The sequence below is a fragment of the Schistocerca americana genome, chromosome X, assembly GCF_021461395.2.
Source record: "Schistocerca americana isolate TAMUIC-IGC-003095 chromosome X, iqSchAmer2.1, whole genome shotgun sequence".
Taxonomy (NCBI): Eukaryota; Metazoa; Arthropoda; class Insecta; order Orthoptera; family Acrididae; genus Schistocerca; species Schistocerca americana.
The window spans coordinates 883233482-883251457 of NC_060130.1; the positions used below are offsets into that span (position 1 = coordinate 883233482).

General features: G+C 45.8%; 1 protein-coding gene across 1 annotated transcript in view; it reads right to left on the reverse strand.

The window, feature by feature from the left end:
• The window catches only part of LOC124556370 (circadian locomoter output cycles protein kaput), an 815111-nt gene that overhangs the window by 42119 nt on the left and 755016 nt on the right, over positions 1-17976 (reverse strand). Inside the window, exons 5-6 of the mRNA XM_047130334.1 lie at positions 12038-12247; positions 736-923 (exon numbers count right to left, since the gene is read on the reverse strand). Of these exons, the coding sequence (XP_046986290.1) occupies positions 736-923; positions 12038-12247 (398 nt within the window). The remainder of the gene's footprint in view (positions 1-735; positions 924-12037; positions 12248-17976) is intronic.

A 17976-nucleotide genomic window follows, 5' to 3' on the forward strand; every position in this document is an offset into this window, starting at 1 on the left:
AAAATTCAGTCGAGACCACATTCACAATGTAGTACATGTAAAGTGTATTTGTGCTGCAATGAGAAAAAGAACTGTTTCCTACAATTTCATGAGGTATCACTAAATATGTGATATGTATATACCGTCAAAAATGTATAGCCAAGTTACTATGTATTGTGAAGTTGCTCTAGAATAAATTTATGCGAAATTTAAAAAAAAAAATTCAGAAATATCGTATATCTGTTAATTTTCTAATGTAAAAATGTTTAATATTTATGTGGAATAAAGTACAAGTTATAAAAATTGGAGCATTTTTCTGCGCATGTTGTGATTCTGTCCATGGAGTCTGACGGTACTTCTGAGTACCAGGAGAGAAAAAAGTTGCAAAAAATAAAATAAAATTTTACAAAAAATCCTACCGACATTTGAGGCCACAAAAGCATAAATTCTGCAAAGAAAATGTTAAAAAGTAAAAATGTTCTTATGTCAGGAGACAAAGGGTTAAACAAATCAAGACACAAAGCATTTTACCATTTTGTTTCAATTTCTTTGTTTTGAGAGATGTATGTTAAGATTCTTCCATAGTTTTTTTTCCGCATCTTTGAGTAAAAGGTAAGTAGTGAGACTGGTCGTAAATTATTTGTATCTGTCTTACTACGGTTCATGTGAAGGGGTCAGCAACATAAAAAAAAATATTCTCAGTAATATCAAAATTCGCCTGTGGTAGAAGCAAGAAGAGAGAAGCGGTGTACGTACCTTTGGTCCATGGAGACGAGGGCGAGGTCGAGTTTGTGCTTGCTCTTGAACATGACCTCCTTGTGCGGGATCTCGAGCAGCGACGGCGGCCCGAAAGGCGTGCAGATGGCGAACAGCGCGAGCGGCGGCTCCTCCGTCTTGCGGTTCTGGCCGTGCAGCACCTTCACGCGGCCGCGGATGTCCAGCCGCTGCAACACCACATCCCACATCTCGCACCGCTAACTTCTCAAACAGGACCCATTCTGATTTAAAATTTCAAACCAAAATACCTTCGGCAGTCTAAATTTCTACACTACTGGCCATTAAAATTGCTACACCACAAAGATGACGTGCTACAGATGCGAAACTTAACCGACAAGAAGAAGAAGCTGTGATATGCAAATGATTAGCTTTTCAGAGCCTTCACACAAGGTTGGCGCCGGTGGCGACACCTACAACCTGCTGACATGAGGGAAGTTTCCAACCGATTTCTCAAACACAGACAGCAGTTGACGGCGTTGGCTGGTGAAACGTTTGTTATGATGCCTAGTGTAAGGAGGAGAAATGCGTACCATCACGTTTACGACTTAGATAAAGGTCGGATTGTAGCCTATCGCGATTGCGGTTTATCGTATCGCTACATTGCTGCTCGCGTTGGTCGAGATCCAATGACTGTTGGCAGAATATGAAATCGGTGGGTTGGGGAAGGTAATACGGAACGCCGTGCTGGATCCCAACGGCCTCGTATCACTAGCAGTCGAGATGACAGGCATCTTATCCGCATGGCTGTAACGGATCGTACAGCCACGTCTCGATCCTTGAGTCAACAGATGGGGACATTTGCAAGACAACAACCAGCTGCACGAACAGTACGACGACGTTTGCAGCAGCATGGACTATCAGCTCGGAGACCATGGCTGCGGTTACCCTTGACGCTGCATCACAGACAGGAGCGCCTGCGATGGTGTACTCAATGACGAACCTGGGTGCACGAAAGGCAAAACGTAATTTTTTCGGATGAATCCAGGTTCTGTTTACAACATCATGATGGTCGCATCCGTGTTTGGCGACATCGCGGTGAACGCACATTGGAAGCGTGTATTCGTCATCGCCATACTGGCGTATCACCCGGCGTGATGCTATGGGGTGCCATTGGTTACACGTCTCAGTCAGCTCTTGTTCGCATTGACGGCACTTTGAACAGTGGACGTTACATTTCAGATGTGTTACGACCCGTGGCTCTACCCTTCATTCGATCCCTGTGAAACCCTACATTTCGGCAGGATAATGTACGACCGCATGTTGCAGGTCCTGTAAGGGCCTTTCTGGATACAGAAAATGTTCGACTGCTGCCCTGGCCAGCACATTCTCCAGATCTCTTACCAATTGAAAACGTCTGGTCAATTGTGGCCGAGCAACTGGCTCGTCACAATACGCCGGTCACTACTCTTGATGAACTGTGGTATCATGTTGAAGCTGCATGTGCAGCTGTACCTGTACACGCCATCCAAGCTCTGTTTGACTCGATGCCCAGGCGTATCAAGGCCGTTATTATGGCCAGAGGTGGTTGTTCTGGGTACTAATTTCTCAGGGTCTATGCACCCAAACTGCGTGAAAATGTGATCACATGTCAGTTCTAGTATAATATATTTGTCCAGTGAATACCCGTTTATCATGTGCATTTCTTCTTGGTGTAGCAATTTTAATAGCCAGTAGTGTAGTTTTATTTCATTTGTGAACCAGTTTCAGCGATGCATTACGCCATCTTCAGGGCCCCTGCCCAACATGCTGGCCCCATCTTAACTGGACCAATGATGGGATTCCTTCTACACGCCGGTCAGGGGCTGTGAAGATCGCGTAGTGTAGATTTGAAACTAAACTAAACTCAGGGGCCACTCCTGTTCCTTATTTATATACACTCCTGGAAATTGAAATAAGAACACCGTGAATTCATTGTCCCAGGAAGGGGAAACTTTATTGACACATTCCTGGGGTCAGATACATCACATGATCACACTGACAGAACCACAGGCACATAGACACAGACAACAGAGCATGCACAATGTCGGCACTAGTACAGTGTATATCCACCTTTCGCAGCAATGCAGGCTGCTATTCTCCCATGGAGACGATCGTAGAGATGCTGGATGTAGTCCTGTGGAACGGCTTGCCATGCCATTTCCACCTGGCGCCTCAGTTGGACCAGCGTTCATGCTGGACGTGCAGACCGCGTGAGACGACGCTTCATCCAGTCCCAAACATGCTCAATGGGGGACAGATCCGGAGATCTTGCTGGCCAGGGTAGTTGACTTACACCTTCTAGAGCACGTTGGGTGGCACGGGATACATGCGGACGTGCATTGTCCTGTTGGAACAGCAAGTTCCCTTGCCGGTCTAGGAATGGTAGAACGATGGGTTCGATGACGGTTTGGATGTACTGTGCACTATTCAGTGTCCCCTCGACGATCACCAGTGGTGTATGGCCAGTGTAGGAGATCGCTCCCCACACCATGATGCCGGGTGTTGGCCCTGTGTGCCTCGTTCGTATGCAGTCCTGATTGTGGCGCTCACCTGCACGGCGCCAAACACGCATACGACCATAATTGGCACCAAGGCAGAAGCGACTCTCATCGCTGAAGACGACACGTCTCCATTCGTCCCTCCATTCACGCCTGTCGCGACACCACTGGAGGCGGGCTGCACGATGTTGGGGCGTGAGCGGAAGACGGCCTAACGGTGTGCGGGACCGTAGCCCAGCTTCATGGAGACGGTTGCGAATGGTCCTCGCCGATACCCCAGGAGCAACAGTGTCCCTAATTTGCTGGGAAGTGGCGGTGCAGTCCCCTACGGCACTGCGTAGGATCCTACGGTCTTGGCTGGCATCTGTGCGTTGCTGCGGTCCGGTCCCAGGTCGACGGGCACGTGCACCTTCCGCCGACCACTGGCGGCAACATCGATGTACTGTGGAGACCTCACACCCCACGTGTTGAGCAATTCGGCGGTACGTCCACCCGGCCTCCCGCATGCCCACTATACGCCCTCGCTCAAAGTCCGTCAACTGCACATACGGTTCACGTCCACGCTGTCGCGGTATGCTACCAGTGTTAAAGACTGCGATGGAGCTCCGTATGCCACGGCAAACTGGCTGACACTGACGGCGGCGGTGCACAAATGCTACGCAGCTAGCGCCATTCGACGGCCAACACCGCGGTTCCTGGTGTGTCCGCTGTGCCGTGCGTGTGATCATTGCTTGTACAGCCCTTTCGCAGTGTCCGGAGCAAGTATGGTGGGTCTGACACACCGGTGTCAATGTGTTCTTTTTTCCATTTCCAGGAGTGTAAATGATATGCCCTCTAGTATTACGGGTAACTCTAAAATATTGCTGTTTGCTGATGACACTAGCTTGGTAGTAAAGGATGTTGTGTGCAACATTGGCTCGGTTTCAAATAGTGCAGTACATGACTTCATTTCATGGCTTGTAGAAAATAAACCAACGCTAAATCACAGTAAGGCTCAGTTTTTACAGTTTCTAACACACAATTCAACAAAACCTGACATTTTAATTTCACAGAAAGGGCATATGATTAGTGGAACTGAACAGTTCAAATTTCTAGATGTTCAGGTAGATAGTAAGCTGTCGTGGAAAGCCCACGTTGAGGATGTTGTTCAAAGACTTAATACTGCCATTTTTGCTGTTCGAACGGTATCAGAAGTGAGTGATCGTTCGACACCAAAATTAGTCTACTTTGCTTATTTTCATTCGCTATTGTCGTATGGTATTATATTTTGGAGTAACTCTTCCCATTCTAAAAGGATATTTTTGGCTCAGAAACGGGCGGTTCGGGCAATAAGTGGTGTTAGTTCATGAACCTCTTGTCGACCTCTGTTCACGAGTCTGGGTATTTTGACGTTGGCTTCTCAATACGTATATTCCTTATTGTCGTTTCTTGTTACCAATATCAGTTTATTCCCAAGAATAAGCAACTTTCACTCGGTTAATACTCGGCAGAAATCAAACTTTCATTTGGATCGGACTTCCTTAACTCTTGTGCAAAAAGGTGTGCAGTATACTGCTGCATCCATTTTCAATAAGCTGCCACTCGAATTCAAAATCTTAGTAGTAATCCACGCGCTTTCAAATCGAAGCTGAAGTTTCCTCATTGGTCGCTCCTTCTATTCTGTCGAGGACTTCCTTGAAAAATTAAGCTGATTTTTATTGTATTGGTGATAGCGTTTACTTAAACTTATAGACTGACTTTTTTAAGGTTAATGAACATTTATCTTTATCTGTTTTTACGTTTATGTTGAATTTCATGTACTGACACGTTCCATGACCTTGGAGATTTGCTCCTCAATTTGATCCTACGGAACTTGACGAGTAAATAAATAAAATAAATAAATAAAACTCCGCCCGTACAGGCCATGAAGGCTCAACAGTACCGACCGGCCGCCGTGTCATCCTCAGCCCACAGGTGTCACTGGATGCGGATATGGAGGGGCATGTGGTTAGCACACCGCTCTCCCGGCCGTGTGTCAGTTTACGAGACCAGAGCCACTACTTCTCAGTCAAGTAGCTCCTCACTTTGGCTCACATGGGCTGAGTGCACACTGCTTGACAACAGCGCTCGGCAGACCGGATGGTCACCCACCCAAGTGCTAGCCCAGCCCGACAACGCTTAACTTCGGTAAGCTTTTAAACTGGTTGCACAATTAAAATAAAACTGGAAATTTAGACGGATGGAGGCGTTTAGATTTGACATTTTATACTGAACAGCCGAAGTATCTTGTATAAAGATGGACTTACAGAGAGCATTCTGATTTACATCCTCAGTTGTCCAATTGGTGATGGGGATGTCTCCTTCAACGGGCTTCCCCAGTCCTTATTCAACTATGTCACCGCCTCTAATGACAGTCTTCTCAATGAAGTGTGAAACACCGAAATACATCGCAAAGATTGCTACTTTTCAATTCCCGTAAATGGTCACCAGGAGCAGCATTAAGTGATGGTTGACAATTTCAATTAGCTCTCCTATAATAAACAATGGTTTCACTTATCTGTGTAATCAGGCGACTGCGTGTGGGCGGTTCCTTCGCCCGACGACCAGTACGTAGTGTTCCGTTGACACCCGCACATCAGCAGCACGGTTTGCGATGGTGCCAGGAGCATAGGGACTGGACAAACCAGGAGTGGGATCACGTGCCCTTCTCGGATGAGAGCGGGCTCTACCCTCGTATGGCGAGGGGTGGGAATGCACCCTGAAACTTTGTCGAACTTAAATGCTTTGTTGGTCAAGGTGTTATGGTCTGAGAGGCTCAATGTTGCATGGGCGTGGTGACCTCCAGATCTTTGATCATGGTACTCTCACCGGTCAGTGTTATTGTGACACTGTACTCCTTCCCCATGTGCATCTACCCGGGGGTGCACTCACCCCTTACTTCATTTTTATGGATGAAAATGCGCGACAGTATCCAACAGCGCAGGGGAGGAGCTCTTGGAATGAGAGGAATGAGAGGATATTTGCCGATTGGACTGGCGTGCCCGTTCCCCCGAATTAAATCCCATCGAGTACGTGTGGGATGGGTTGGGTACACGTACTGCAGTACATACACATGCACAATCAGTCATCCAGCAGTACTCAACAGCTCTGGTGCAGGGACGGAACGCCCTACCAAAACGAAGCCTTACGAAGCTGGTGGCCAGCAGGGAAGCACACTGCAGACCATGCGTTGCCGTCTGTGATGATCACACACCCAATGAATACTACATCTCGCCTTTTGTAATGCCCAGGGGACCACAATGAATCGTGATGACTTCATTGTTTTATTGTCACTGAACAAAAGTATCATTTTTGTTCGTCTCCACACGTACTTCTTCCAGTTACATTCTGTACTATATTGTAGCAGGTCTTTCTATATATGGTCCAAGTTCCATCGAGCTATGGTATTTGACAGTGACACATCATGCAAAATCTACTTTCGTCCTTAAGTTTGTACAGCAGTGTACTTTAGTATAGACGAAGGACACACTTAGAAAAGTTAGATCTGCTCACACCAAAACTTCTACATCTACATCTGCATCTACATATATACTCCGCTAGCCACCAAGCGGTGTGTCGCGGAGGGCACAATTCGCGCCAAAGTCGTATTCCCCCCCCCCCCCCCCCCCTCTGTTCCACTCGCGGATCGCGCGAGGGAAAAACGACTGTCTGAACGCCTCAGTACGAGCTCTTATTTCCCCCATCTTTGAATGATGATCATTACGCGATTTAAAAGTTGGTGGTAATAATATATGCTCTACATCCTCGGTGAAGATTGGATTTCGGAATTTAGCGCGTCGTCTATCTGCAAGTGTATCCCACTTCAAACTTTCTATGAGATTTGCAGCGCTCTCGCGATGGCTAAATGTACCAGTCACGAATCTTGCCGCTCTTCTTTGGACCTTCTCAATCTCTTGAATCAGACCCAACTGGTAAGGGTCCCATACAGACGAACAATACTCTAAGACTGGACGAACTAACGTATTGTAAGCTATTTCCTTTGTTGAAGGACTGCATCGCTTCAGGATTCTACCAATAAACCGCAATCTAGAGTTCGACTTACCCGTTACTTGTGTAATCTGATCATTCCATATGAGATCATTTCGAATAGTCACACCCAGATACTTCACTGATGTTACCGCTTCCAAAGACTGATTATTTATTTTGTACTAGTACATTAATGGGGATTTTCGCCTCGTTATACGCAGTAGGTTACACTTACTAATATTGAGAGATAACTGCCAGTCATTACACCACGCATTTATTTTCTGCAAATCCTCATTGATTTGTTCACAACTTTCGTCTGATACTACTTTCCTGTAGACTACAGTATCATCGGCAAACAGTCTAAGGCCTCTGTCAATACCATCAACCAGATCGTTTATGTAAATCGTATAAAGCAGAGGACCTATGACGCTGCCCTGGGGCACACCTGAAGTTACTCTCGTTTCTGTTGAAGTTACCCCGTTCAGGACGACATACTGCTCCCTGTCTGTTAGAAAACTTTCTATCCAACCACATATGTCATTAGATAGACCGTAAGCGCGCACTTTTTGTAGCAAGCGACAGTGCAAAACTGAGTCGAACGCCTTTCGAAAGTCGAGAAATATGGCATCAACCTGGGAGCCGGTATCTAGAGCCTGTTGTATATCGTGCACAAAGAGGGCCAGCTGTGTCTCGCATGAACGCTGTTTCCTAAAACCGTGCTGGTTTTGCAGATGAGCTTCTCAGAGTCTAGAAAGGTCATTATGTCTGAATACAAAATATGTTCCATGATTCTACAACAAATCGATGTCAGTGAAATTGGCCGGTAATTATGTGCATTCGATTTTCTACCCTTTTTATAGATTGCTATGACCTGGGCCTTCTTCCAGTCCCGTGGAACTTTCCGCCGTTCCAATGATCTCTGATAGATGACGGATAAGAATGGTGCTATATTTGTAGCATAGTCAACACAAAATCTTACGGGGATACCGTCTGGGCCAGATGACGTTCTGGCGTCTAAGGTTCTTAACTGTCTTACAATCCCAGATACACTAAACGCTATGTCAGCCATCCTTTCGTTTGTTCGATAATTGAAAGGGGAAATGGTGCTGCAGTTCTCTATCAGAACTTAAGACCTTTTCCCACAGAACGTATTGGCAGAAGCGCAGTTTGGCTTCAGGAATGGCTAATCAGTTAGCATTGACGAAAACCGGGTTCCATCGGTTACCCGTTGTGGCTTATGAAAAGTTTTACGATCATTCGAATTATTATATACTGTCAAACAAACTACAGTATCATTGTAGTAGAATTAGCGCTGAAGCACTCCGGTGGTTTCAGTCTATGTCAGCAGTAGGGAACAGAATGTTGCCTTACAATACCATGTAACAGGAAATGAGCCTACATCCGTCTGGCTTACTGTAGCGGGTGAGTGATTCTCAAGGTTTCATACTCGTGCCGCTTTATTTCCTGGTATTCAATGACGACTTGCCGTTAACTATAGCATATAATTCCGAAGCTTATTTACTTGAAGTTGATGCACTCACAGTTGTTACAGATTCGGGTCAGGAATGGAATAATATAACAAATAATGTTTCGGAGCAGAGCAGTTCTTAATTTACAGGTAGAAGGGTGACACTCAAATACAATAAAATACGATACCCTTTTTACAAGCATACTTGTGCTAACTTTCATCTCTTGTATAAAATGGTAGGTAGACGTTGAGATCTCGAGGAAGGTCCACATTCTCAACCTTATACGGACAATAAATACAGGAATTACAGTGCTTTAAAACACACGCTCAGTAGATTTTCACAAGATTTGTTGGTGAAAAGTAATGAAGACATTGATCCTAAACGTATTTTTAAGAAGAATTCCCAGGTTGTATGTGAAAGCTATACTCTTATAAAATCGGCTGGTTTTATGAAAATTAAAACTTTGTAGTCCTGTGTGCAAGTTGAAATTTGATGCAAGTTCCCTTCTTCACTCATTTAGAAGCTACAATCATCTCAAATCGGATAATTATTTTAAAAAAACTGTGTTTCACTGCAGTACGCAGAAAAGTATTCAGTAGCGATCAGCATTTGTATGTTCGTACACAGGGTGTCCCATAAATGTTGCGACAAACTTCGAGGATGAAATGATGATGAGAACAACACAACACCCAGTCCCTGAGCAGAGAAAAACTCCAACCCAGCCCGGACTCAAACCCGGGCCCGCCTGCATGGGAGGCGAGCACGTTACCACCCAGCTAAGCAGGCGGACACTAAAGCAACAAATCGAGGGTAAGTACCAGTGTCCGGAATTGTCATCCACCGAAGCAACCGAGCATTGCAGTCATAGGAGACAAGTCATTTCTATGCAGCAGCTAGCTCCATCTTCTTCACTGGCGATCGTGGCAATCAATGGCGATCACTGGATAACAAACTAAATTGCGAGATGTTCCACCTAAGATCCGTCAGCGTATAAAGTCACTTTTGCTGCCGAATGGGTGGGCGCCGGCGATAACCTCAATACTCTGTAGCGTCGTTGGATAACGTTTCCGGACGCGGGTTCCTATCTTCGATTTATTCCTTAAGACTCCCTCTATAGCCCTTCGAAGACTGTCGCTACGTATCTGGGACACCCTGTATACAGTTTAGGAAAAGATAAGAATAAAATAGGCAAATAGCACTGGTAAATAAGGATCTGGAAACTAATTATTTCATCAATACGACGTATGCGCAAATGCCAATGTTACAAAACTGTCATTGTGTAAGGTTACGTTTGCTTTGAAACAGCAGAAGTGAAGCGTAACATTTCAGATACTTAAGAACTGGTAAATAGCGTTTCGACAACAAGTGCATCAATCGTTGCTTTCCAATATCGTGGCCTTGGCCTCCGAGTTGAACACGTTGGATATTTTTGTGTGGGGTATTTAAGAGCTTTGGTGTCCGCCTGCTTGGCTGGGTGGTAACGTGCTCGCCTCCCATGCAAGCGGGCCCGGGTTTGAGTCCCGGCTGGGTTGGAGTTTTTCTCTGCTCAGGGACTGGGTGTTGTGTTGTTCTCATCATCATTTCATCCTCATCACCGGCGCGAAAGTCACCCAATGTGCCGTCGAATGAAGTAAGACTTGCACTTGGCGGCCAGACTTCCCCAAATAGGGTCCTCCCGGTCAGCGATGCCATACGCTCGTTTCCATTTTTTTAAGAGCTTTGGTCTATTCCAGTTCTGCTGATTGAATCGATGAATTTCTGGATCTCATTGTGAGTGGTTACCAGTGCATTCGGAGCACGCCCGGAGTTTTGATCATGTATGGGCATCAATCAAGAGACGTGCTGAAGTCACGTGAAAGGTGGCCATGTGCAACACTTATTGTAGTGTGCTTGTCCTCAAGTGCATATCTCCAGACTCAGTCCTCTGGAACTGTTTCAAGGTGTTCACGTACACAGTTGTAGTACGTCGTACCAGCGAAATCATTGGTTTTCGGACCTATGTGTGTGTGTATGTGTATGTGAATTCCTAAGGGACCAAGCTGCTGAGGTCATCGATCCCTAAACTTACACACTACTTAAGGGGGTAGGACGTCAAAGGGGCCGACTTGGAGCAGGAGAGGCACCACATAACATTTTATTTTATACTGTCTATACTTTTACAAATAAATTCATAAAAGTTTGTCAAAATGAGTAGGAAGGATTCAGGATTCACACTCATAGCAGTGGAAGTGCAAAAAAATAACAAAAAAATTTTTTAGATATGAAATTTCATCATTTTTTCACTTACTGTTGGCTGCATTTGTGACTATAGGTACATTTTTCTTCACAAGTAAGAGAGATTCTTTGATGGATTTTGCACAGCATACAAACCATACTTACAGGTGTGTGAAACTCTAGAATTTTCCAAATCTATTAAAAACTGTGGTAAAAATTGAGATAATTAACTATAAAATTTCATTTTTTTCTAAACATAAAGTTTAAAATGTAACAGCTCATTAATTTTTTCATAAATTAAATAGATTCTAAAGTTTCAGACACCTGTAGTATGGTTTGTATGCTGTGCAAAATTCATCATTCTCTCTTACTTATGAAGAAAAGTGTACCTATAGCAACAAATGCAGCCAATAGTAAGTGAAAAACATGATGAAATTTCACATGTGAAAAAATTATTTTGTTATGTCTTTGAACTTCCGCTGCTACGAGTGTGAATCCTGAATCCTTCCTGGTCATGCTGACAAAGTTTTATGAATTTACTTGTAAAAGTATAGACAGTGGAAATTAAAATGTTCTGTCGTGCCTCTCCTGCTCCAAGTCGGCCCATTTGACGTCCTGTCCCCCTTAAACTAACTTATGGTAAGAAAAACACACACATCCATGCCCGAGGGAGGACTCGAACCTCCGGCGGGAGGGGCCGCGCAATCCGTGGCATGGAGCCTCAGACCACGCGGGCACTCGGCGCGGCCCGGACCTATGTTTGTTAGGACTATTTGCTTGTTTCATTGTCCTCTATTCGCCCATTTCGTTTGTACCTGCAATAGTCGAGCGCCAAGCGACGTTAAACCCCAATTTTCCTTGGTTAGTCGGACACCATGTTTAATGAATGACTTGTCCTGCGATCATGAACAAGTTGGACTTTTTTGTGGGGGTATTTAAGAGTTTGGGCATCAATCAAGATACGTGCTGAAGTCTGCCTTCACATGAAAAGTCTGGTTCTGATGGTACACCAGGTCCGCGTCATGAGAAAGTTTTAAAATGCATGCAACGTTGTCCTGTAAGCGTAAAATAGAGCAGGTTGAAGAGAGCAGTAGCGGTGTGTGGCCGCAGGCTCACCAGGAAGCCGGAGGTGTTGTCGAGCAGGCAGCGGAAGCGGACGGTGAAGCTGCGCTCGAGCAGGTGGCAGTTGTCGGCGACCAGCGCGTCCTGCAGCGCCATGCTGGCCGACTCGGGCGGCAGGAACGAGTTCCACATCAGCTGCCGCTGCAGCTCCTCCCGGTCCTCCGAGTGCACCAGCTCGTACACCGACTGGTGCACGATGTCCGACTGCAACACACAGACATTACAAAATCGTTGAGACTTTCGTGTCCACTTGTTGACGTACTGCCTTTGGTTCTCGTCTCAGGATCTACGGTCGATGTTTGTTAAGTACCTTTTTTTAACGTTTCACCAGCATTAGTGGTCGACATTATCAAAGACGCGTTCTCCAGAGTCTGCCGCCAGCAATTGAGGATGAATATTTGACAACACCAGCCATTCGTGGTGACGCAACATCAGAAAATCGTTAAACAAACATCGGCCACAGATCTCGGGATAAAAGCCAACAGGCGGATCGTTTGATTGTCAGTCTGGGAATCAATATTCATAGAGGAGCTAGATAAAATTCAAAGCAGAGTTGTGCGGGTGACAGCGTCACTGGGACGCTCATCCAAAATATGATTCAAATGGCTCTGAGCACTATGGGACTTAACATCTGAGGTCATCAGCCCCCTAGAACTTAGAACTACTTAAACCTGACTAACCTAAGGACATCACACACATCCATGCCCGAGGCAGGATTCGAACCTGCGACCGTAGCAGTCGCGCGGTTCCGGATTGAAGCACCTAGAACCGCTCGGCCACAACGGCCGGCGACGCTCATCCTTCTTCACTCGCAGAAACTGCAGCTAAAGCGTTTAGCGACACACAGAGGTTTACCATTAAAATTCAGAGAGCGCACGATGCAAGAACGACCTAACAACAGGTACATCCGGGGCACACCTGCGGGTTCTTTAGGATAGAGAAATCCCTTCAAAGGCAAAATAAATTACGTTCTGCCGGCAGCGTCGATGGTAAGTGGGAAGAAAGACACCTCTGTGTGATTATCTAATTTTGCCGTCTTGGAAATTACGTTAGATTTATGTTGAAAGGAGTAATATGTTTTTTCACTTATTCTGGAACTAGCGGCCGGCCGGAGTGGCCGAGCGGTTCTAGGAGCTACAGACTGGAACAGCGCGATCGCAACGGTCGCAGGTTCGAATCCTGCCTCGGGCATGGATGTGTGTGATGTCCTTAGACTAGTTAGGCTTAAGTAGTTCTAAGTTCTAGGGAACTGATGACCTCCGAAGTTAAATCCCATAGTGCTCAGAGCCATTTGAACCAAATTACGTTCTGACTTCAGAGAGGAAAGGATTTCAGACCTAATAATTACAATAACTAACGTCCTTAATGGCACATCGGAGAAAGAAAGCGTTAATAACAGGGGTTGGACAAAAATATGGAAACTATGCGAGAGAAGCATGCTTGATTATAAGTGTAGATCCTACCCAAGCCTTTAGGTTGCGCTGTTGTATTTGACCACTAACGTCACCTGTGCAATGTCCTCAATACATTGAAGGCTCAGGCGTGGTCATAACAGTGTTCTGTGTAGTTGTGAGTTCATTATGTCGGAGCTAAGTGAATTTTTTTTTTTTTTAAATGTGTGTTAAATCTTACGGGACTTAACTGCTAAGGTCATCAGTCCCTAAGCTTACACACTACTTAACCTACATTATCCTAAGAACAAACACACACACCCATGCCCGAGGGAGGACTCTAACTTCCGCCGGGACCAGCCGCACAGTCCATGACTGCAGCGCCTCACACCGCTCGGCTAAACCAGCGCAGCCTAAGTGAATTCCGACGTGAGCAAACTGGTGGGTACTTCCTGGACTAAGGGAGTAGAGATTTTGTTTCAAGAGGCACCTATTCGAAGATTTATATGGCATACAGGCAAGGCGGAAAACCATCATCCACTAAGTCACAATTCGGACGAAAGTGTGTGACAGACGGACATTGAAAAGGATTGTGACGAAAAGTAAGAGGACGAAAGCTGCAGAAGTCACTGTAGAACTGAATTTCGCACTCACAAACCCTGTCAGCACCAAAACTTCACGAAAGGAGCTCCATAAACAGGAAAGTGCAAGACTAGCTACAATTCCAAATCCATTCATCACAGATGCAAATGACGGTAAAAGGGAAACTTGGTACCGAAACCATAAGACCTGGACTATGGAGCAATGGAAGAAATTCATTTGGTCTGATCAATATTATTTCACACTGTTTCAAACGTCTGGCTGAGCGTCCCAAGAGTATGCCTTGGGGTACATGGTTATTTTGCAACGTGGCATTACTACACTACTGGCCATTAAAATTGCTACACCACGAAGATGACGTGCTACAGACGCGAAATTTAACCGACAGAAAGAAGATGCTGTGATATGCAAATAATTAGCTTTTCAGAGCATTCAAACAAGGTTGGCGCCGGTGGCGACACCTACAACGTGCTGACATGAGGAAAGTTTCCAACCGATTTCTCATACACAAACACCAGTTGACCGGCGTTGCCTGGTGAGACGTTGTTGTGATGCCTCGTGTAAGGAGGAGAAATGCGTACCATAACGTTTACGACTTAGATAAAGGTCGGATTGTAGCCTATCGCGATTGCGGTTTATCGTATCGCGACATTGCTGTTCGCATTGGTCGAGATCCAATGACTGTTAGCAGAAAATGGAATCGGTGGGTTCAGGAGGGTAATACGGAACGCCGTGCTGGATCCCAACGGCCTCGTATCACTAGCAGTCGACATGACCGGGATCTTATCCGCATGGCTGCAACGGATCGTGCAGCCACGTCTTGATCCTTGAGTCAACAGATGGGGACATTTGCAAGACAACAACCATCTGCACGAACAATTCGACGACGTTTGCAGCAGCATGGACTATCAGTTCGGAGACCATGGCTGCGGTTACCCTTGACGCTGCATCACAGGCAGGAGCGCCTGCGATGGTGTACTCAATGACGAACCTGGGTGCACGAAAGGCAAAACGTCATTTTTTCGGATGAATCCAGGTTCTGTTTACAGCATCATGATGGTCGCATCCGTGTTTGGCGACATCGCGGTGAACGCACATTGGAAGCGTGTATTCGTCATCGCCATACTGGCGTATCACCCGGCGTGATGCTATGGGGTGCCATTGGTTACACGTCTCAGTCACCTCTTGTTCGCATTGACGGCACTTTGAACAGTTGACGTTACATTTCAGATGTGTTACGACCCGTGGCTCTACCCTTCTTTCGATCCCTGTGAAACCCTACATTTCGGCAGGATAATGCACGACCGCATGTTGCAGGTCCTGTACGGGCTTTTCTGGATACAGAAAATGTTCGACTGCTGTCCTGTACCTGTACACGCCATCCGAGCTCAGTTTGGTTCAATGCCCACGCGTATCAAGACCGTTATTACGGACAGAGGTGGTTGTTCTGGGTACTGATTTCTCAGGATCTATGCACCCAAATTGCGTGAAAATGTTATCACATGTCAGTTCTAGTATAATATATTTGTCGAATCAATACCCGTTTAACATCTGCATTTCTTCTTGGTGTAGCAATTTTAATGGCCAGTAGTGTATCAAGAATTATATGATCGCAAGATTGATTAGGTCCATCCCACGATTAGGTCCATCCCATGTTACATTGTTCGTTCCTCAATGGTGATGCTGTGTTCCAAGACCACAAGTCCCCTGTTCATACAGCTCGCACAGCCCAGAACGGGTTTTGTAAGCAAGAAGATGAATTGTCGCAACTTCACTGGCCGCCAGTGAGCAGATATCAATGTTACTGAGCCTTTGAGATCTAGTTTGGAGAGAAAGGTGCGTGGTCGCTGTCCACCTCCATTATCGATACCCGAACTTGCCACTGTTTTGCAGGAAAAATGTTACAAGATTCCTCTGAAAACCATGCAGGACCTGTATTTATCCATTCAGAGATGATGAAAGCTGATTTGATTGCCAAGATTTCTAACATCCTGTTAGGCATGGCAATGTGTTGTGTTTTTTTGTTTTTCCATGTTTCTGTCTAATCGCTATGTATACAAACACCTAGTACATAATACTGGATGCACCATGAGGCTGATCTCCTGTATACAGAGTAGTCGCAACACTAGAAAATTTTAGCTAAATGCAGGAAGATGTGCAGAGAATCGGCTATTGATGCAGTGAACGAAAACTGACCCTCAGCATAATCAAATGTTATGTATTGCGAATATATGGGTGGAAAGACCCATTATTGTAAGATTGCACGATTGTCGAACGAATATTGGAAGCAGTCGGCCGCGCGGGAGTAGCCGAGCGGTCAGAGGCGCTGCAAAAATGTTCAAATGTGTGTGAAATCTTATGGGACTTAACTGCTAAGGTCATCAGTCCCTAAGCTTACACATTACTTAACCTAAATTATCCTAAGGACAAACACACACACCCATGCCCGAGGGAGGACTCGAACCTCTAACCTTATAAGGCGGTGCAGTCATGGACTGTGCGGCTGGTCCCGGCGGAGGTTCGAGTCCTCCCTCGGGCATGAGTGTGTGTGTGTTTGTCCTTAGGATAATTTAGGTTAAGTAGTGTGTAGGCTTAGGGACTGATGACCTTAGCAGCTAAGTCCCATAAGATTTTCACACACATTTGAACATTTGTACATTTTTGGAAGCTGTCACATCCATTGAATATCAGTGAGTATGGGTATACACTGATGTGAAAAAAGTCATTGTATACTTTCTAATACGGTGTCAGACCTCCTTTCACCCGGCATAGTGCAGCAGCTCGGCGTGGCATGGACTCAACAAGTCGTTAGAAACTCCCTGAAGAAATGCTGCCTCTATACTGTCCATAATTACGAAAGTGTTGTCGGTGCAGTATGTTGAGCATGAACTGACATCTCGATTATACCCCATAAATGTTAGATGGGATTCATGTCGTGCGATCTGGGTGGCCAAATTGTTTGCTCGAATTGTTCAGAATGTTTCTCAAACCAATAGCGAACAAATGTGGCCCGGGCACATGAGATTATTGTTTGGGAACACGAAGTCCATCAATGGCAGCAAATCGTCTCCAAGTAGCCGAACAAAACCGTTTCCACGCAATAATCGGTCCATTTGGACCAGAGGACCCAGTCAATTACATGTCAACACAGCCCAAGCCATTATGGAGTCACCATCAGCTTGCACAGTGCCATATTGACAGCTTGGGTCTATGTCACTGTGAGGTCTGCGCCCCACTCGAACCGTGCCCTCAGCTCCTACCAACTGAAATCGGGACTCATCTGACCAGGCCACGGATTTGTAGTCTTCTGGGATCCAACCGATATGATCACGAGTCCAGGAGAGACGCTGCAGGCGATGTCGCGCTGTCAGCAAAGGCACTCGCGTCGGTCGTCTGCTGCCATGACCCATTAACACCAATCTCCACCGCACTATCCTAACGGGTACGCTCGTCGTATGTCTCACATTGATTTCTGCGGTTGTTTCACTCACTGTTGCATGTCTGTTAGCACAACTCTAGGCAAACGCCGCTGCTCTCGGTCGATAAATGAAGGCCATCGGCCACTTCATTGTCCGTGATGAGCGAGAACGCATGAAGTTCGGTATCCTCCTACGGTCGCAGGTTCGAATCCTGCCTCGGGCATGGATGTGTGTGATGTCCTTAGGTTAGTTAGGTTTAAGTAGTTCTAAGTTTTAGGGGACTGATGACCATAGATGTTAAGTCCCATAGTGCTCAGAACCATTTTTCGGTATCCTCGGCGCACTCCTGACACTGTGAATCTCGGAGTATTGAATTCCCTAACGATTTCTGAAATGGAATGTCCCAAGCGTCTAGCATGAACTACCTTTCCGCGTTCAAAATCTGTTGATTCCCGTCGAGCTGCCATAATCACGTCGGAAACCTTTTCACACGAATCACCTGAGTACAAATGGCGGTTCCGCC